The 22,133-nt window shown below is 50.1% G+C and overlaps 1 protein-coding gene and 1 long non-coding RNA gene across 2 annotated transcripts in view; one reads left to right on the top strand and one right to left on the bottom strand.

Moving 5' to 3' along the window:
• Positions 1-1,077, bottom strand: part of LOC140389619 (sodium/hydrogen exchanger 9-like) — a 570,848-nt gene extending 569,771 nt beyond the window's left edge. The window contains exon 1 of the mRNA XM_072473892.1: positions 818-1,077. Within this exon, the coding sequence (XP_072329993.1) occupies positions 818-998 (181 nt within the window). The 5' untranslated portion in view covers positions 999-1,077. The remainder of the gene's footprint in view (positions 1-817) is intronic.
• LOC140389620 (uncharacterized) lies at positions 756-21,726 on the top strand. Its single transcript, XR_011934432.1, has 2 exons — positions 756-891; positions 20,210-21,726. It is a non-coding gene; the product is annotated as an uncharacterized lncRNA (long non-coding RNA).
• Positions 21,727-22,133: the final 407 nt, after the last annotated feature.

Genomic DNA, 22,133 nt, shown 5'->3' with positions numbered 1-22,133 from the left:
AAGATCCGGCCCAGAGAAGACCAACGGTGCATTGACGGGGTTGCAGGAGGCGCAGTGCAGTGAGCCACCGGATTTTGCATCCAGCAGCGAATGCAAAGAGCTCACCGGCCAGCAGGGAAGCGGGCCAAAGGGCTACTCCTGTCAAAGTTGGGCTCGTGTGCCTGCGTGTACTTTTTGTTGTGTGGTGCAGCTATAATTAATATTGTTCCTGGCAGTTCCCCAGTCCAGTCTCCCAACATTGCTGCCCACACCTTTCCTGATCCCATCCTGTCGAGTGTGAAAACTTTTAGTGACCATCTCTTTATTTAAAAAAAAAAGAGCTTAAAACTTTTGTTTTAAACTCTCTCCCCCCCCCCCCCCCTCTAGCCGTGTCGATGAGACAGCACTGCCTGTGAGGGGTGCCACGTCTCTTTGTGCAGAGAGGTGGTTGCATTGGGTCCCAGTCGGCCGTTGGAAAGCAATTGGAAAGAGTGGAGCAGCGCCAGGGGTGTGTGAGCCAGGGGTGTGTGAGGGAGCGGTGTTTGTTTGAAGGAGACACCTGAGCACTCCGTCAGTGAAGGAGCAGCACACGGCCCACTCCTTCCTACCCTTTCATCTCCTGAAGCCCAGAGCAGAAACGACGCCGGGTGGTTCTTTCCTTTTGATTTTGTTGCGCAAAAGCGGCAAGTGTCAAAGTGCCCCTTGTTTGTGTGAGGGAGGGTCTGAGACAATCGAAGGGCCAGTTTACCGCTGGCTTTCGCTCCCTTTCTGCCCCAGGCGTAGACTTGGGATCCCGACTGGCTAATGTTTAACCGAGGAATTTATACTTTGCTCTCACCATAAAACATAGCCCCGCCGGTCTCGTGCAGAAAGCGGAATCTCCGGTGCTTGAACAGCCAAATCGTCAGCAGGGTGAGGATCAGTAAAAAGTTAAATATCAGCAGCTGCGCCGACTCGCGCCGGTGACTTCCCGCGGCGTCCCGGCCCGGCGCCGTCTTGGCCGCCACTCGGCTGGACATGCTGTCTCGGTGCGAGCGCCCAGATGCCCGGCAGCCCCGCTCCCGTTAGATACACTGCCAGCTGTCAGGCGCTGGCTGGGGTTCGGCAGCCGCGCCGCCCGCTGGGACTTGTAGTCCGCGCTCTCACCTCACACCGGCCAACCGCGCGCCGCCAGGACTACATCCCCCAGGTCACCCCGCGCAACACCACACACACACAGCCACCTCTCCAACTTGAGCAAGAATCAATTGCTGCTCCTTCTCTTAGAGCTTGCCCCACCTTTTTTCCTTAATGAAGAGCTTATTTTATGCGCCAAGGAAAAGAAAATAATATCAGACCATGTGCTGAAATATAAGCATTGTTTCCAACAGCACAAAGCTCATCACATCTCGACCCCTCTTTATTTTCGAGACATATATTGGACTGGAAACGTTTGCTCTGTTTTTCTCTCTCCACAGTTGCTGCCAGACCTGCTAAGTTTTTCTGTTTTAGTACATATTTGTTCTTATCACCTAAACAGCACAGAAAATGTCATTGTGGTCTGGAGTCTCCGAACCACAATTCTGTGAAACCTCTATTTGGCTTTGAGTAATATACATATAAGAGTGCACATTATCTCCCTGTGCTGACACACTCCACTTTCCTGAACCCAAAGGCATAACTTGGCAGGAGCCAAGTCGAAAGGACGCCCCCCGCCCCCCAGCCAGCCAACCACATCCCCATCATCCTTCTCTCGCTTCTCATCTGTCTCCCTCACCTCGCGCGCAAGAGAGTCACTTCCTCCTCCCTCGAACTTAGCACCACCAAACTGTTCACCACATAACTTCCTTGCCTAGCTCCTGTGTTAGTTAATATTGCCAACTTTTCTCTCTCTTCAGACATTATTGCCCGCCCCTTCAAAACTGCCATCATCATCCCTTTCCTTCAAAAAAGCCAGCCTCAATCCCTCAACAGTTGTATCAAACTGCTACAAAGTCTAAAAGGAACTAAATCGGACGGATCACCCAGCATTGACCTAGGCGCACAAAATGACAAAGGCAAACACAGCACAGTTGACCCGCAAAGTCCTCCTTACTAACATCTGGTGGCTTGTGTCAAAATTGGGAGAGCTGTCTCACAGACTAGTCAAGCAACTGTCTGACATAGTCATACTCACTGAATCATACCTTACCACCACGATCACTATCCCTGGGTATATCGTGTCCCACTATAGAACAGACCTGGAGGTGAACACAGTGGTATACAGTCAGTAGAGGGGGGGGGGGGGGGGAATTGTCCTGGGAGTCCTCAACAATAACACTGGAACCTATGAAGTCTCATGGCATCAGGTCAAACATGGACAAGGAAACCTCCTGCTGATTATTGGTGCATGATGTTGCAGACCCCTCAGTCAGTCTCAATGAAGTAATTGTAGTTTTAAGTAGGTTTACTGTGTTCTAATTAACTAAAATAACTATATGCAAATATGCAGTACAGGGTTCAAGCTAGGAAATGTCTCCATGCTTACTTGTGCACATGGCTCTGTCCAACATGAGACTCACCCCTGGTCATATGTTCTCTTACATCACTGTGTAAGAAGTACTGTACTCAGTCCCACATTAACAGAATACTACAATTACCACCTATTGGAAATGAAACAATGGAAATGAAAATCGCTTATTGTCACAAGTAGGCTTCAAATGAAGTTACTGTGAAAAGCCCCTAGTCGCCACATTCCGGTGCCTGTTCGAGGAGGCTGGTACGGGAATTGAACCGTGCTGCTGGCCTGCCTTGTTCTGCTTTAAAAGCCAGCTCTTTAGCCCTGTGCTAAACCAGACCCACGACTCCTCCTAAAGTCCCCAGCATCACAGATGCCATAAAAAAGAAAGCAATACAGGCAGCATGGTGACGCAGTGGGTTAGCCCTGTTGCCTCACGGCGCTGAGGTCCCAGGTTCAATCCCGGCTCTGGGTCACTGTCCGTGTGGAGTTTGCACATTCTCCCCGTGTTTGCGTGGGTTTCACCCACACAACCCAAAGATGTGCAATGTAGGTGAATTGAACACGCTAAATTGCCCCTTAATTGGAAAAAAATGAATTGGATACACTAAATTTATTTTTAAAAAAGAAAGAAATGCATGGCCAAAAAAACAACATGACCTGAATGTGGCAAAAAGACAATGGGCACGATCTTCCCAAAAGGAAACAAAGGCCCCTACTGAGCGGGTTTAGCCGCGTGTTTCCAACACCATACAAGAGTAATCAATAGGAGGTTTCCTTGTTCATGTTTGACCTGATGGGCTGAATCGTGATTTGTGAGGAGGATACAAGGAGGCTTTATTTAGACAAGTTGAGTGAGTGGGCAAAAACATGGTAGGCACAGTACATTGTGGCTAAATGTGAAGTTATCCACTTTGGTGTGAAAAAATGAAAGGAAGAGTATGAAGATACTGGATGCCGAGATAGTCGGGTAAACTCTAGTTTATTCACAGTCAAAGGAAACGGCCGCCCGGTCGCATATACATGGGGCATAAGTCTCCATCGCCCTGCCAGTCACTGTCTGAGTTGGTTTTTATACAGGTTTTTATACCGGCTAGAAGGGAAGCTTGTGTTCCACGGGTCCCACAAGGAGATCGACTAGGGTTTGTTTGCCCGTGGGCCTTGTGAGGGTTATTACACATCTCCACCCCAAGTCCGAAAGTTCCCGTTCAGTGGCCATCTGAGGGGGCCTGCTTTGCACGCGGTTGCACTTCTGCCAGTGGTGGGCCTGGGTTCGGTTGCGTGTTATGATTTATTTATTGATTTATTTTTTACAAATTCAGAGTACCCAATTAATTTTTTCCAATTAAGGGGCAATTTAGCGTGTTCAATCCACCTAGCCTGCACATCTTTGGGTTGTGGGGGTGAAACCCACGCAAACACGGGGCGAATGTGCAAACTCCACACGGACAGTGACCCAGAGCCGGGATCGAACCTGGGGCCTCGGCGTGTAACGATTTATTGATCGTCTTTTCCGTGATTAATGATGGAGAGACACTGCCAGGGGTTTGGCTCCAGCCGCGGTGTTACCGTGAATGCAGCTGCTTCCGTGTCCATATCTGAGGCCAAGTCGTCGTCGCCCTGACGGTCTGGAAGTTGGGCCAGGGTGGACTGTGCCACCTACGTAGTGGTACCAGAGACGGTGGAGGCACCGATGTGCCTGGCTCGGCTTCCTCCGAGGTGACATGAGGTGGTCCACATGTTTCCGGCACGGTCTTCTCTCGAGTTCTGACCTTGTACGACCATGTCAAGTCGTTCATGTCATTTATTTGTATGATGACGGCAGCACAGTGGCGCAGCGGGTTAGCCCTGCTGCCTCACGGCGCCGAGGTCCCAGGTTCGATCCCGGCTCTGGGTCCGTGTGGACTTTGCACATTCTCCCCGTGTTTGTGTGGGTTTCGCCCCCACAACCCACAGATGTGCAGGGTAGGTGGATTGGCCACGCTAAATTGCCCCTTGATTGGAAAAAAATGAATTGGGTACTCTAAATTTATAAAATGTTATGTTGAACAGCTTGGGCTCAAGCACTGACCACGTGTACGCCCTGTTTTCTCTAACATGACCCCAGGGAGACAACGGGAGCCGTCACCGAAATTCCAGACATATATGGCGTCCCCGGTTTAAAACTTCTCCAAGGTGGGCGCTTGTTGTGATATTTCTTCTGACTGTCTGGTTTTGACTCTATCTTTCCGTCAAGACTTGGGTACCTCAGGCTCAGGCGGGTTCAGAGGTGCTGGCCCATTAATAGCTCTGCCGGTGCTACCCCTGTTGTAACATGTAGCGTGGGGAGGGAGGGGGAGCATGGGGGTGTTGAGGGTCCCATGGTGGGAGCCCTGGCTGATTGCTGGTCTCTCTCCTGCAATTCTACAGATATCACGATCGATGGAGCTACCAAACACGCAGCAGCTGCCCTCGTGGCGCTGGTGACAGGTGGCCAGAAACCGGAAAAGATGGCAGCAGCGTCGACACAGGCTCAAGGAGGCAGCCCATGGTGCCCGTCCCACACGCAGCAGACCCAGCCACCCATCAGGCTGGGATGGGACCCAGAGGGGAACGGGAGCAGGCGTCGGTGGTCCTTCGAACAGGTGATGGACTGCATGTGCCGCAGGAGGCTCCGCCTCAACAAGGACATGGTGCGGCCCTTTGCCATGTCCTTGCAGACTTGGCACCACATGGAGGAGGAAGAGGACACCAGCTCCCGGTGGCTGCGAAGGGCACCACAGCCCTGAACCTTTATGCTTTGGGACTATTGCAGGGCTCAACCGGGGACTTGTGCGACACAAGCCAAAGCCCACAAGTGCATCCGTGAAAGTCAGGGATGCTGTGTTTGCCCTGGCAGCCGACTACATAAACTGTGAGCTGGACCAAGCCTATCAGAATACCCGGGCAGCAGGATTCTCCATCATTGCCAGGATGCCCAAAGTCCAGGGGGCAATAGAGGCAAGCATGTTGCCTTGAGTGCACCGGGGCAACAAAGAGCACCCTACATTAACATGAAGAGGTTCCACTCCCTCAAAATCCAACTTGTGCGTGACCACCACCTCAGGAACATGCACGTGTGTGCGCACTTACCCAGGAGTGTGCACAACAGCTACATCCTGGGGCAGTGGGATATCCCTGGCATCTTTGTGGGACACCCCAGGGTGACAGGTTGGCTCTTGGGGCATAAAGGATACCCGCTGATGTCCTGGCTAATGACGCCAGCACGGAGGCCGGAGGCCGAGATGGAGACCCAATATAACAAGGCCCATGCTGCCACCCGTGCTGTCATTAAGCGGTGCATCGGACTGCTCAAAATGTGGTTCCGATGCCTGTACTGCTCTGGTGGTGTACTGCAGTACACCCCTGGAAGACCTCCCACTTTGTGGTGGTCTGCTGTGTCCTTCACAACTAGGCACAGGAGCGGGACGACGTGTTGGAGGAGAAAGAGGTGGAGGGACATGCGGTTTCATCTGAGGAGGATGAAACGGAGCAGGATGGCATGGAGGACGAGCCTGGGGAGGACCCGCAGGAGGAGCATGGGGAGCATAGAACAGGGTTTCATCCATCATCACATCCCTCACTCCACCCCCGAAGCTGCCTACACCGCCTGCTAACATCTCCCCTATCACCCCCACCCATCACAGACCATCCCAATCTCGCACCCCTATCTGTCCCGTCCATCTCTCTCTCATTCCCTGGCCCTCCCTCACCCCTCCACTACCCCATCCCACACTCTTCCACCCTCCCAGGGTGCAGTGCCAGTCCAGGGTGATGGGTCTTGGTTGGCGGTGTAAGTGGGTCAACATACAAGGCAGGAGAGTGATGGTAACCCGCAGTGAAGTGAGCTCTGGTACTCCCTCAGTCAATGCCAAAGTCTGACTCCTGTCTGTGTGCTGCCAGTGTGCTCACACCCATCCTCTGCACTGGGTCCACATCCGGGTCTCCCCCAAGTGGTTCACTGCGCACGGGGTACGGGGGTTTTGGGGGAGGTGACGAGGAGCAATGGGGGTGGCGTCAGCCCGCCATTTGGAATATTATGACAAAGGCATCGCGGGTATCATGTGTAACAGGGTTTTATTGTGAACATTCAACACTCTCATTGTCCACCTAACTACCCATGGTGCCCCCCCAACACCCCTCCCCCACCGGCCCACTCAGTGATCTGCAAGCTTCTTAACCTTACGCATCCTGTCACTACGCCTAGGTGTGTCCCCAGGATGCACATTGTAAATGGAGGCCCCCTGCTACCATCCGCGCCCCATCCTGTTCTGCCCCTTACCTTGAGGCACGCCGCTGGCAGGTGTGCAGGGGGATACGAGTGCACTGGAGACCACCATGATCTCCCTGATGGAAGCTACCGGGCTGGCCTCCAGCATTCCCTCCTCCCGGATGGTGTCTGTGGAAGCCTGGGGACTGCCATGGGACTGAGGGGCGGCTGGAGTGATCTCTAATGGCCCTGAGTCATCTGGCCCGGCCGGCCCCAGTACCTCCCCAATATCTGGTCCATAGGTTGACGCCCACAGCGATGTTCCTCAGTGACTGACAATGCTGTGCCTGGGACACATCCCACAGTGACTGGGACATGTCCTCCGAGGTGGTCTCTTGGGTGGCAGCGGGGTGGTTGCCGGGTGTGGGAGGCAACCCGGATAGGCCGGCCCCATCAGGTAGAGGTCCTGGAGGAAGAAGGATATGTGGTCAATGAGAGGGAAGGCACAATCCGTCGGACATGCATGATCCATCTGAGACAGGGGCAGTGGGTCCTCATCTCCTTTGTGGCAGAAACCAATCTCGTTGCCGGTAACTGCTCTATCCTCGGTCAGCCACACGATTTCCAGAGCCAGTTCCTCGTGGGGGATGAGGACCCTGATGTTTGGCACCCCAATCCATCTCGGCCCTCTCCCGTTGAATATGGACCAGCGTCTCCTGCAGGGACAGTGAGAGGGCATTGTGAGCCACATGCTTGGTGCACTGCAGGGGGGGGGGGGGGGGGGGGGATTTGTGGCATGTGGCATGTATGGGCAGTGCTGCCCCGCATGGAAGGGTAGCTTCTGACCACATATTTACTCCATTACCAAGATTGCCTATTTCCACCTCTGCAACATTACCAATTGCCTCCCTGGTTCAGCTAATCTGCTGCTGAAATCCTCATCCACGCCTTCATCACCTCTTCAATATGGACAGGAATTTGCTGCCCGCAATCTAACTTGCACCAAATCCCACTCACTCGGCACCCATGTACTCACTGACCTCCATTGGCTCCTAGTCCCGCAAACCTCAATTTTAAAGTTTACGCCTTTGTTTTGAAATCTCTGCACAGCTTGGCCCCTCCCTCCCTGCCTCTGTAAGCTCTTCCAGCCCTGCAACCTTCCGGGAACTCTGTGCTCCATACATTCTAGCCTCTTGTGCATGCCCAGTTGTGATCACTCCACCACTGGCAGCCATGCCTTCAGTTGCCTGGAACAGTGGTTCTCAGACAGGGGTCCTCAAGAAAATAGAACATGTAAGTCAGGAGGCAAGAGTGGAGTGCCACTGCCGCATGAGCAGCACCGACTGGGCTGGATGGCTCACCGAGGGGGAGTGCACAAGGAGAGGTGGACTCTGCAGAGAGAAGTAGAACACCCAACTCACTGATCTCTGCAAGTAAAGCGTATAACACTCATTACATGCAACATATTAATATGATAATTCAATTGGGGATTTGTGTTTACCAATCCTATTGGAAAGGGATCTTTGAAGGAAAAGAAGTTTCAGGACTAAAGGCCAAGGTCCGATAATTCCCTTCTTAAATCCCTCGGCCTCTCTCCTCCTTTTAATAGGTTCCCGAGCCCTTGATCATCTGCACTGATATCTCCTTATGTGGCTCATGTCAAACTTTCAACATTCCCACGAAAAACCTTGAAACATTTTACGACAATGGTGCTATAAAATGCAAGTTGTTGTTGTTGATCGGAAGTATACTGCTGAAGCCTCGCCCAAGCCAGTTGGCCCAGTGTCGAGGGGCTAATCGCTCAATACCAGCTCCGCTGGGTGGGACATTTGTTTGTATGGCTGATACCAGCCTCCCGAAGGAACTGCTGTATTCGGAACTCAGTCTCAGCAGGAGACAGCCAGGCGGCAGAAGGAGGCCATTCAGTCTATCAAGTCTGTACCGACCCTTTGAATGACACCCTACATAGGCCCAATACCCTGTCCTATTCCTGCAACCCCAACCTAGGGGGGCAATTTCGCATGACCAATCCTCCTAACCTGCACATCTTTGGACTGTGGGAGGAAACCGGAGCATCCGGAGGAAACCCACGCAGGCACTGGGAGAAAGTGCAAACTCTACCCAGTCACCCGAGGTCAGATTCAAACCCGGATCCTTGGTGCTAACCACTGTGCCGCCGTGTTGCCCTAAACTTGCCCCACATGTAGCAGTCTGCAGATTGCGCATTGGACTTAACAACCATCTCAGAGACCATCGAACCGGAGTGTAAGTAAGTCGCCCTCGATCATGAGAGTATGCCTCAGAAGAAAGAATGCTGTGGATTAAATAGCTAAACATACACAGAATGCCAGCACAGAACATGGGATATGCCATAATATACATCTATGTATGCAATGGAGTGCAGACAGGCAGTGATTGACACAGAGGATGACCAGTAAGCACACAGAGCAGAGCAGCCAATCACCAGACAGGACACGACCACTATAAAGCCAGAGGGCACCGGTTTTCCCGCGCTCTCGGGACCCAGCCTCTGAGATAGTCAGAGTTAGTGAGCTGGCCAGTGCAAACACCATGTGGTAGCTAGTAAGTCTGGTTAGGCTAGTATCAGGTCTCCAGTCAAGTCAGCATAGTGTCAACCCACAGTTGAACATGTATAATAGTTTAGATGTTAAATAAAATCATGTTGCATCTTATCAAGTGTTGGAGGTCTGTCTCTCGCTACACTGCAGTTCACCTCGACCCAGCCTACCCAACACATCACAGTGAGTGATGCTGAAAATTGACAGACCTACCTTGAGGAATCAGCGTTGATCAGCAAACAGACGGACCTACCTTGAGTGAATCAGCATTGACCAGCAAACAGCCATCCAGTGACATGGAAAACGTCTGCCCTCCTCCGCAGCTCTGCATCGCCGGCAACCTCGGTGCAAATTGGAAGATCTTCAAACAAAAGTTCCAACTCTATCTAGAAGCCACCGACCTCGAGGCCGCATCGGACACCAGGAAGATCGCACTATTCCTCTCCACAGCCGGGGACCACGCCATCCACATCTACAACTCCCTTACATTCTCTGAAGGCGAAGACAAGACAAAATTTAAAACAATCCTACTGAAGTTCGACAGCCACTGCGACATTGAGGTGAATGAGAGGTTTGAACGGTACATTTTCCAGCAGAGGCTTCAGGGTAAGGATGAACCTTTTCAATCTTTTCTGACCCATCTCCGCATCCTCGCGCAGTCATGTAACTATGACTCGACCACTGATTCCATGATCCGGGATCAGATCGTTTTCGGGGTCCACTCCTATTCCCTTCGCCAGCAGCTCCTGAAAGTCAAGCAGCTCACCCTCACCATCGCCATCGAAACGTGCGTTCTCCACGAACATGCTAACAATCGGTACTCCCACATCAGGGCGGCAGAAACGGCAAAGCTAACCTCCCACGAGGCAAAACGGGCGCAGGCCATCGCACAAATGCAGGGCCTAGGTATCGCCGAGAGTGGCCATTCTGGGTGCTTTTCCCGGGCCCCTGCGCATTCGCGCATGACCGAGGGGACGGCGAGACCGACGACCAGACTGCGCAGGTGTGTACGTCGTTCGACCGCACTGCGCATGCGCGATGGCGCACGGAACGCGCTGACGTTGGCGTCATGACGTGTCTGAATTGTGGCTCCGCCCATTTAAAGCGGCAATGTCCGGCAAAATCACGACGGTGTCTACAGTGTGGCAAGCTTGGCCACTTCTCAGCCCTTTGCAGATCTGCTACACTGCCCAGCATCCAGCGATCCCAGCTGTGGTGCAGAAGCGTCCGTTCAAAACAGCAGACCATGCCAGACTCCGACCCCGACAGCCCAACAGATCCTGATGCTATGTGCCTCAAATCTCCATACCGGGTGGGCATCAGTACGAAGCGTGCACTGCCTTTCTCCAAGACAGCAAAGCACCTCCCGATCCTCAGCGGGGATCCCGACGACGAGTGGTGTGCTGTCCTCACAGTCAACAAGGCTCGCATCCGGTTCAAACTGGACACCAGCGCATTGGCGAACCTCATCTCCAAATCCGATCTCGACACCATCCGTGTCAGACCAAGCATTCTTCCACCAGCCTGCCAGCTCCTTGACTACAATGGCAATGCCATAGCTGCCAGTGGCTCATGCCAACTCGGAGTTTCCAATAAGTCATTTAAAGCAACACTGCGATTTGAGATCGTGGGACATGACAGAGCATCCCTGCTCGGTGCTCGGGCCTGGAAACTCCTGAACTTGGTTCAGCGAGTCCACACCATGTCATCCTCACAGGCGACGGCCTCACCTGATGAGCACTTCCAGGCTGAAATTGATGACATCATCACGCAGTACCACAGCTTGTTCGACGGAATGGGCACACTCCCATACCGATACAAATTCCTGCTCAAACCAAACACCACCCCTGTGATCCATGCACCACGTTGGGTGCCGGCACCCCTCAAGGACCGCCTCAAGCAGCAGTTACAGGACCTCCAGGACCAGGGCACCATATCAAAGGTCACAGAACGCACGGACTGGGTCAGCTCCAAGGTCTGCGTCAAGAAGCCGTCAGGGGAGCTTCGAATCTGCATCGACCCCAAGGATTTAAACCGCAACATCGTGAGAGAACATTACCCGATACCAAAACGAGAGGAGTTGACCAGCGAGATGGTTCATGCCAAACTCTTTAAAAAGCTGGTCGCCTTCAAGGGGTTCTGGCAAATACAGCTGGATGCATCCAGTCACAAGCTGTGCACATTCAATACCCCGTTCGGTCGCTACTGCTACAACCAGATGCCTTTTGGCATCACCTCTGCCTCAGAGGTATTTCACTGCATCATGGAACAGATGATGGAGGGTATCGAGGGGGTGCGCGTGTATGCTGACGATGTCATAATCTGGTCCACAACTCCTCAAGAACACATCGATCCCCTCAAGCAGGTATTCCACAGAATCCATGAGCATGGCCTCCGACTCAACAGAGCCAAGTGCTCGTTCGGTCAATCAGAAATCAAATTCCTTGGTGACCACATCTTGCAGCAAGGCGTGCGGCAAGATGCTGAAAAGGTCTCGGCGATCAACGCCATGAAGACACCAGAAGACAAGAAGGCGGTCCTTCTTGTCCTTTCTAGGGATGGTCAACTTCCTCGGGAAGTTCATTCCCAACATGGCGACACACACCACAGCCCTCCGCCATCTTGTCAAAAAGTCGACGGAATTCCAGTGGCGTGTTAACATAAACAAATGACAAAAAGGAATCAGGAATCACCCATAGTCACCATTAATACATAAAGTCCCTCTCCCCCCCCAACCCTCCCAGCACCAACCTCCCCTAATGTTCGATGTAATCCAATACTCGAAAGTGCACAATGAATAACGCCCATGAATTGTAGAACCCCTCCATCCTTCCCCTCAGTTCAAATTTGACCTTTGTTGCTCTATTTATTTATCTCAGTGAACCACAAGCCTTTCCCTTATATCGATCAAATGACACACAACCAGTTAGTTAGTTCAAAAGATGGTTTATTTACAGACACAAGAGTTATCTCAACATGCAAACACAGTATCCACTACGAGATAAACTACAACTATTAGCTACAATAACCTATACTTAACTTCAGGGCGACCGGCACTGTGCAAATGGATTAATGCCTTTATCTGGATTTCACTTAGCTGGTTTGAAGAAAGTGGCTCTATCTCTGCTGGGCATCAACTGTCAGGTAGCGATCATTGGTCTTGAACTTAACTGGCTGTTCCTGCTGCAATTGGGTGGCACAGGCCGGATCCAAGAGAGACAGAACACATGGCTGCGCTCTCTTTTATCCCTCTGGGATTTCGCGCTCTTTGGTGCGGTCCTTAACCTTGGACCCAATAGGTCGATAGAGCTCTGATCACTCTCTTCGATTTCGGCCAATAAAGGGGCGGGTGCCTTGGTAGCTGGGCGGGTCCTTAACGGTCATTGACCTTGGCAGTTGTGCTTTCTGAATAAGGTGAGTGGTGTAGCCATCTGGGATGGCCACTTTCAGTACACAAAATGGACACTCGCAGAGCCTATAGGGAAAAATGGACAATACAAAGCAACAAGCTGGCACAGAGCCTGAATGTATATTTGAAAGGCAGTCAGCAGGCGGAACCGAAACTCTGGGTCGATTTACATATTGATGGCCCATCTCTGGGAAACAAAGGACTAATGCTCAGGTAGCCGATACTGTCTCAGGCATTCCGGCGCCACTACCCAAACCTGAAGACACAAACAAAGCAAGGCCAACAGCCACTTAGGACACGCCCAACCATCAAGGCACCCGCCCCTTTATTGGCTTAGATCGCTGACAATGATCAAGAAGCGGCCCTATTAATTGGGACCAAGTTTAAGGCCCGCATAAAAGCGCGCAAAGCCCCTCCAAGTATAAGAAGGAACATCTGCAAAAGGTTCAGTCTCTTGGATTTGGCTCTCAAACGGAGAGACGCTTCCACCAGCCCCACCAGAAGCAAGTAAGTTCAAGTTCAATGCTCGTTACCAGACGGACGACCTTAGCTGTACTCCTGTTACCTCTTCGAACCCAACAGCCTCAGATTCGAACAACGGCCATTGTTCCTCTGACCTAAGTGGGCACCCGAAGTTAAGTATAGGTGTTAGTGGTAGATATAGTTTAGCCTGTAGTGTTATTGTGCATGAGTAAATCATACTGTGTGTAAATAAAGTAGTATTGACTTTGAATTAACTAAATGGTGTATTGGCTCTTTGATCGATATTCGGGTTGAACCTTGTGGCGGTATCGAGAGATACCTGGCGACTGAAAGCATGGTCATAATTAGGATTAAGAAAGGCGACCTTATTAACCGCCATATTTATAGCAAGTAAACAGAGCAACATTACTGGCGACTTTGGTGGGACTCGACCTAGAAGTGACTTTGTCACTCCGAGAGACCCAACTTTGCATTAGAAATCCAATTGGGAAAAGTAAAAACCACAAGCGTAAGACCAATATCGATCAAACCTCCAAGATTCGGAAGTCTGTTATTTGAATGCTTACTAACAAGGGATATAAGGTAAACTTGATAGATTTTGTTGCATAAAACTGTGGGAGTTTTGTAGACCGGAAAATAGCTTAAGCCGTACCCGTGTTTGCATCACCGCTTTATTCCCCCCTGTTCCAAATTCGGGAGAAACACAGAGATAACAGTAGAGATGGCAATGAAGGCAATGGAACACCTTATGGACCCCTAGGAATTTGAGGTCGCAGCGACCAATAAAGCAGAGCAGTGTCCCATATGGGAAGAGGAAATTCGGAAATATCTAAAAGGGAAAGGATGGCCCCTTTGGAGCGAATTTCGTGCAAATGACGAAACAGGTCCCGTGAGTATAGGACATACTTGGTGGGAGAACCTGACCAAGATTCATAAGAAAAGCTGAGGGAACGTTTGTAAGCCGAAGCTCGTAGGTTCGGTAGACCACGCCAAATGCCAAAAGCAAATTGCAGACCTGCAATCCCTGCTCTCAGTACAAAATGGTTTCCAGAATACATTTGGACCCCAGTTAGATCAGGAAAATGGCCCCGATTGACAGGAGTTAAATGAAACTGCCCATCGCTATGTACATGGAATATGTACTCAGGACAAACCTCAGAAAAGAAAAGCACCCCCACCCCCGACTGCACAGGTAGTGCACAATCCCATGAACCCTGTCACCACACAGTGCAGGGCCACAACAAACGGAGACATTGATTTTCTGTACACTACCCCATTAACCGTCACCCAATTAAGGGACGCCTGCGACAAAATAACACCGTTCCAACCCACATCGGACCCCCACCATTATTTTGGAAAGGTTAAGCAACAGGCGACCATGTACAGCCTGGACGAAAAAGAGCAGGTTATGCTCACAGTTTTGAGCCTCGACCCCTCAGTCGTGGCAGCCCTTCCCGACCCACAAAATGTAGGAGGAGACACCCTCGAAGAAATGCATGCAGCGATCCTAGATGCGATCGGCTACAATAAGGGAGATCCCGTAGATAAATGCAGGCAAAAAAAGACTGAGCACACAACAGTGTTTGCTGGACGCCTTTGGACTCATTTCACAGCAGTATTTGGAGAGTTAGCCCGCAACCATTTGACACCAGAGAATATGGCCAAATGGACTTGAATCCTAGTCTCTCACGCAACCGAAGCAGGACAGAGAGCTTGCGCCAATTATGACCCCTCAGACGACACCCACAATGAGAAATGGGTACTAAAGAGATTATCCCGAGCTTGGGAACAGTCCCTTTAGGGAAAGTCAGAATACGGAAAAGCAGATGAAGAGCAGGCAGATGTTAACATGCATTCAGTCAGGACACATCAGAACCCCACATGGGTAAACGAGGGAAGAAATAGCCCACAGCAGCCTAAATCCCAAGAGTGCTACAATTGCGGACAGTTAGGACATTACGCCCAAGAGTGCAATGCCCCCCAGAAACAACAGCGAAACCTGCAGGCAAATATCCTGAATAAGAATAGAGCCAAGCCCATTCATAGTGTTAGCGCCCGTTCCGAGAAGGCATCCATGAACGGCACCGATTGACGGTATTCGGAATCCCCAACTTGGGTCTGCAACACCCTTTGGGACAAGTCCAGAAGACCGGTAGTAGCAGGCACAGTCCGGGGACACCCCGTAGAATTTCCTTGGGACACAGGAGGGTCCCGTACCACGCTAAATTCCTCCACAATTTTCCAACGGGATACATGGCCCACCACAGACACCATTACCTTCAGCGGCTCCACAGGACACTTGCAGCAGGGACACATTAGAGCCCCTGTAGCGATTCAGATAGGCAACATTAAAACCAAACACCCCGTCGTTTTAGTAGATCTACCCCAGACAGCCGAACACATTTTGGGGATAGATTTTATGAGCTCCCACAATCTTTCGTTCGACCCCGTCAATAAATGTGTGTGGAGAATGGCAAAGGCAGCACGAGCCCCCGCCACGCTCACAGTTGGAGACTACGCACACAGGATTAGCGCAGTAGGAGACTTCTGGTTTGATCCACGAGCCATTAGTCAGGACAAAGACGTTAGAGACGTTTTGCAGAGACACAAAGCTTCTTTTGCACAGCAAAAGCACGACTGCGGCAAGATAGCAGGTTTAGTCAACATTACAGGACCCGACCCCAAACCCCAAAAACAGTACGGTTTTCCCCAACAAACAGAGGGAGAAATCACAAAGGTCATCCAAAGTTTATTTGACCAAGGCGTACTTCGTTCAGTAGCCTCAATGAACAATGACCCAATTTGGCCCGTAAGGAAACCCGATTGATCATGGCGACTGACCATCGATTATTGGGAACTAAACAAAGTTAGCAGCCCCCACCGTAGCTACGAGTCCCCAGACAATGTTAAAACAGGGGCCCCAGTCTCGGTTTTGGACATCAGCAACGGCTTTTGGTCCATTCCATTGGATAAAACGTGCCAATACAAATTTTCTTTCACTTTCCAGGGACAGCAATACACATGGACGTGCCTACCACAAGGCTTCCACACACTCCCCCCTCATTTTCCACAGACAATTGGCAAATGGATTAGCTAAATTTTCCCGACCCGAATGCCTTATCCAGTATGTAGATGACTTACTTCTACAGACAGACACTAAGGGAGAGCACATTCCGCTTCTCACCGAATTATTAGGACTCCTTCACGAAATCGGATGGAAGGTAAACCCCAAAAAGGCCCAGATCCTCCAAGAAGCAATCATTTATTTAGGCACAGTAATCACCCATGGCAAACGCGAGATCGAGCAGAAACGCATTGACTCCATTGTTAAATTACCCCTGCCCCATAATGTTATATCCCTCCGGTCATTTCTAGGACTGGTTGGCTACTGCAGGAACCACATCGACAGTTTTGCCACAAAGGCAGCCCCTCTTTCCGAACTCCTAAAAAGGCAAGCCCTATGGGAATGGCTTCCACAGCACACGGATGCTGTGGATGCATTAAAACGAGTCCTCAGCAGATCTCCCGCATTACAGGTCCCAGATCCACTATCCCCATACCCAATTGAGGTTGCAACCACCGACCGAACCCTTTCGGCCGTGCTCCTCCAGGAAAGACACGATCGTTTAGGCCCAGTAGCATACGCCTCACGAGTTCTCGATCCAGTAGAGCAAGGATTTTCTGGCTGCGAAAGGCACTTGCTGCAGTTTTTTGGGCTGTTCAGTACTTTGTGTACATAACAGGACTCAACCCCGTAACCATTTTAACAGAGCACACCCCAACCCAACTTCTACTAGACGGTAGACTAAAGGACGGCACAGTCAGCCAAATTTGCACCGCACGATGGACCCTACTCCTACAAAGACGGGACATTACAGTTAAAAGGACTAAGCCACACACTTTTTTAGCAGATAATTTACAGTACGCAGGCACCCCACATGAGTGTGAGATTATTACCACTAGGCACAACATAGGACTTTTTGTACCCAAATCAGCTCCCCCGAAACCAGGTACTACACCCCAGAGACCCCAGCCCACAGACACAGACGCACCTCTTAAGATTTATGTGGTTGGCTCCTCCACAGTTTTAAATGGTAAACGAATCACTGGTTGTGGCATTTATGCAGAGGACGCGCATTAGAGGAGATATCATTGAAATTGCCTGGACATCTAGGTTCACAGGCAGAATTAGCAGCCGTAGCATATATTGTAGAGCACCCCGACTCGTTCCTGACCCCAGACGATATATACTCCGACAGCCTATATGTCTGCAATAGTTTAACGGAATTCCTACCCCTGTGGGAATCTAGAGGTTTTGTTTCCACGGATGGAAAACCCCTACCCTCAGCCCCATTACTCCAGCATATACTCAAAACAGCAAAAGGCCGTAAATACGGTATCATTAAAGTTCGCAGCCACCATCGTTCTTCCCCCCCTGGTAACGTTAAGGCAGACCCCCTAGCAAAGGCAGGTTCCAGACACGGTCACTTTTGGAATCCCCCAAGAGTGCCCCAGTACACGTGGTCCAGGTCTCACAGACCAATATTCAAGATTTAGCTCAAGCCCAAAAGGAAGACTAAAGCTCAGGGAAGTTTTAAAAGGTAACTTCTCAGTCCCCGACGATAAGTACAGAAACACTTTAACGACACACGACGGCATAATTTTAAAGGATGGTATTTACGTGGTCCCCACCCAAGACAGAAACCAAATTATTTGCCAATTCCATGACAACCATGGACACCAAGGGATAGATGCAACCCTTGCCCACCTCAGACCTCTCTGCTGGTGGCCCGATTTAAAATCCAATGTAACGCATTACATTGAAAATTGTTTGATTTGCACCCAGAACAATCAGACAGGTATGCGAGGAAAGGTCAGCTCAGTCACACCTGCCCTGTTAATGGCCCCCGGACGAATTTACAGATTGATTACATAGGTCCCCTACCCCCCTGCAAGAATGGTTGTAAGTATGTGTTGGTAGTAATCACTACCTTCACGAAATGGGTGGAAGCTTTTCCATCTAGAACTAACACGGCTAAAACGACAGCCAAGATCCTAACGCAGCACACCTTCACGAGATGGGGCCTTCCCCGTAGTATAGATTCAGACCAAGGCTCACATTTCACAGGACGCGTCATGAAAAATGTCCTCACAATTTTCGGCATCCGACAAAAATTCCATATCGCCTATCACCCCCAATCAAGAGGAATCGTAGAACAAATGAATAGAACCCTCAAGGCAACCCTCAGGAAAATGGTGCAACAGCACAATACCACATGGGACACAGTTCTCCCCTTTGCACTCATGTTCATAAGGATCACGGTATCAACTTTGACAGGATACATCCCCCACACCCTCATGACCAGACGACCAATGAAGGGAACAGAATACTTGTTAGGGCTTGATTTGGTGAGCCCCACAGTCACCTCCCTCACTCATGAGAAAGCAGTACAGCAGATCCTCGAAAACGTTAAAGCAGCCCAGCTGTTCTGCTTGGTGCACAAAAGAAACAAAGTAAGGTATGTTTCGACACAGAATTTTCAGTAGGGCAGCAGGTCATGCTCTCCCTGTACAACCCCAGTTCATTTCTTTCCCCCAAATTCGCAGGACCCTACTCAATTTCAGATAAAGTCAGCCCCTCCGTTTATAAGATCACTTATCCTAACGGCAAGTCAGGATGGTTTCACATAAACCAGCTTAAGGCTTAAGGCACACAGAGCAACCACTCACACCACATCTCACTTGCAGCAGCAGATGAACATGTCCCGCCCATGGACGACCCTCCCCCAACCAGTCCAGCCCATCCTCGGACACCACTTCGACTCCACCCCCAGAGGCACGACTCCGCCTCTCCCTTCATTCGACCAGCACCGACAGCGACAGCACTGATACATTAGACCCCATGGAACCGCCACACAATTTCAATTCTGCACCAGGCCCCATTCCCAACGACTCCGAACAGGATTTGTTCGGCCCCTTTGAGACCACTTATATAAAAGCCCCTGAGCCGGACCCACCGCCCAACGACGATGGATTGCCCCCTACCGCCTGCAACCTAGACACTAAACATTGGCACCGCGGCAATTCTTACAGACTCATCCGTAACGATGAGATGGACCCCACTTTACCCCAAGCAGCCTTGGCACAGCTACTCCAGTCACGAGTGTGGCAACCGGGAGAAGATGATGACTCAGAGTCTGACTCCCACCAGACGAGCCCCTTTGCGACTCTTTTCGCTATAGAACAATGACGTGTCCAGATGATGGTAAAAAAGGAACCGATAGAGATTTGCGGTGTCCTTCTTTCTGATGGAGCCTGCTCGATTTTGTTATTTTAGTTTGTTAATTTTAAATATTGAATGTTTGTTTGTGTACGACCCTCTGATAAAGTTTATTCATGGCCCCATGCAGAATTTTGATACAGTCATAACTACTCTTCTGATTCGACGGCAATCATAAGAGGCAGTTTTTCCACGACAAACACAAATTCTTTCCGTTCTTGTCCGGTCACCCAGGCAGTGGAGTAACGGCACTGGTCCCCGCCCTGCCTGAGGACCCCCAACTGGTCAGCTACGCTCGGGTAGTGCACCTACGGCACTGGTCACCGTCCTACCCGGGGATTCCACCCATTCTTGCCCCGCTGCGGCCCATAAGCACGCCATTCCGACTTTTGGTTTGAAACTCTTTTTACTGTTCTTTTAGTCTGTGGCTTAAAGAATGCTCTTTGCCACAAGTTTTGTTTGTTTTCCGGCGACCCTTAGGTCGCTATCCCACATGCTATTTACATCCTCAAACACTTGGATGGAACATTTTGCTGCTGGACGGATAAATTGTCCGCCCACTCAGTGCATCGACCACAAAGGTTGCGAGATTGCTCGCACTGTGACAGTATTTTTTTCTCGGATGTCTTGTCTCCAAAAATGTTTGGCTTAAAAAAAAAATGAGGGAGTCACATATGATGACAATTCTAATGGACAATTGATAATAAAAGGAGAGACAGACAGACATACGAGATCTTAAACAAGGTAATAACAGATATTATGCTTGTGTCCACAGGAAATTAAAAAAACAACAGAAGACAGAGGAAGACCAAGGAAAAAATAAAAGAGAGAATGAAAACGGACATCATGACCTACATTTGGATCTTCGTGGGATCACTACAGTTGCGCGCGGATGCAGCCCCCCCTGACCCCTACCCCACAGGACGTGAATGTCTCCCATACCTGCCACACACCACACACACAGACAGCCACTGACACACCAACCTGGTGCGAAACCTCATCAAATGGTATTCCCCTTCATACATCGTAGAAGCACTGTTAGTCACAGCAATACTCTGCAGTGTCATCCAGACACTGAGACTTCGGAAATGGCGAAGGAAAGCCTCCCGCACTCCGGTATATACACTCAGACCCCCTATTTTCGGATTCCAGCAAACCCCCCACCCTCACTAAGTAAATAAAGTGCATCGACTAATTTTTGTTTGTTCTAATAAATGAAAGATGTGAAATTCTGTACTTGACCGCCAAGATACAGAGGAATGTAATGCTGCTATTATATAGTTTATACTGTTTGTAAATTCTTTTGATTGACTAAGGATAGTTTAGAGAAGGATAGTTAGAGGTTCCCATGTTTTAAATGAAAAAGAAATGTAATGCATGCTTGAATGTCATAGCGCCCCTTAGGATTTTATAGCAATGTGATGTACATAAAGCAATTTAGGTAAAGGTTCCAATCCATAGGACAGAGTAGGATAGGACCTGTCCTTGATTGCGGGTGCTTGACTTAGGCAGAGAACAAAGAAGATTCAGTAATATGATCCTTCACGCTTCGCGTTGAGGATCACAAGGAGGGTGTGTAGCCATCTGGGATGGCCACTTTCAGTATACAAAATGGCCTATAGGGAAAAATGGACAATACAAAGCAACAAGCTGGCACAGAGCCTGAATGTATATTTGAAAGGCAGTCAGCAGACGGAACCGAAACTTTGGGCCGATTTACATATTGATGGCCCATCTCTGGGAAACAAAGGACTAGTGCTCAGGAAGCCAATACTGTCTCAGACATTCCGGCGCCACTACCCCAACCTGAAGACACAAACAAAGCAAGGCCAACGGCCACTTAGGACACGCCCAGCCGTCAAGCCACCCGCCCCTTTATTGGCTCAGATCGCTGACAATGATCAAGAAGCTGCCCAATTAATTGGGACCAAGTTTAAGGCCCGCCTAAAAGCGCGCAAAGCCCCGCCAAGTATAAGAAGGAACTCCCTCGAAAGTTTCAGTCTCTTGTATTTGACTCTCAAGCGGAGAGACCCTTCCACCAGCACCACCAGAAGCAAATAAGTTCAAGTTCAACGCTCACTGCCAGATGGACGACCTTAGCTGTACTCCTGTTACCTCTTCGAACCCAACAGCCTCAGATCCGAACAACGGCCATTGTTCCTCTGACCTAAGTGGGCACCCGAAGTTAAGGATAGGTGTTAGTGATAGATATAGTTTAGCCTGGAGTGTTATTGTGCATGAGTAAATCATACTGTGTGTAAATAAAGTAGTATTGACTTTGAATTAACTAAATGGTGTATTGGCTCTTTGATCGATATTCGGGTTGAACCTTGTGGTGGTATCGAGAGATACCTGGCGACTCCAAAAGCATACTCATAATTAGGAGTAAGAAAGGCGACCTTATTAACCGCCATATTTATAGCAAGTAAACAGAGCAACAGTGGCACCGATCAGTCTGTGGCTGTACTGGTTGCTTGATTGGAGCTCTATAGTCCAAGGAACATGGGCCATTAAAATGTAAACGAGCGGGGGTTTCAGTCAGGTCTGGTTACCTGTGTTTTAGATATACATAGGCTGTGTATCTGCCTGAGTCCTGGTTTGGCCATAATTCCCATGGTCCTATGCCGGTGGCCATCTTATATGGCTACACCTTCTCAAGAGTCAAGAATTCCAGCAGGTCCCCCCGCCACGCCAGGGCA

This window comes from Scyliorhinus torazame, chromosome 14, assembly GCF_047496885.1.
Source record: "Scyliorhinus torazame isolate Kashiwa2021f chromosome 14, sScyTor2.1, whole genome shotgun sequence".
Classification (NCBI taxonomy): Eukaryota; Metazoa; Chordata; class Chondrichthyes; order Carcharhiniformes; family Scyliorhinidae; genus Scyliorhinus; species Scyliorhinus torazame.
This window is presented reverse-complemented; position numbering and strand designations above follow the sequence as displayed.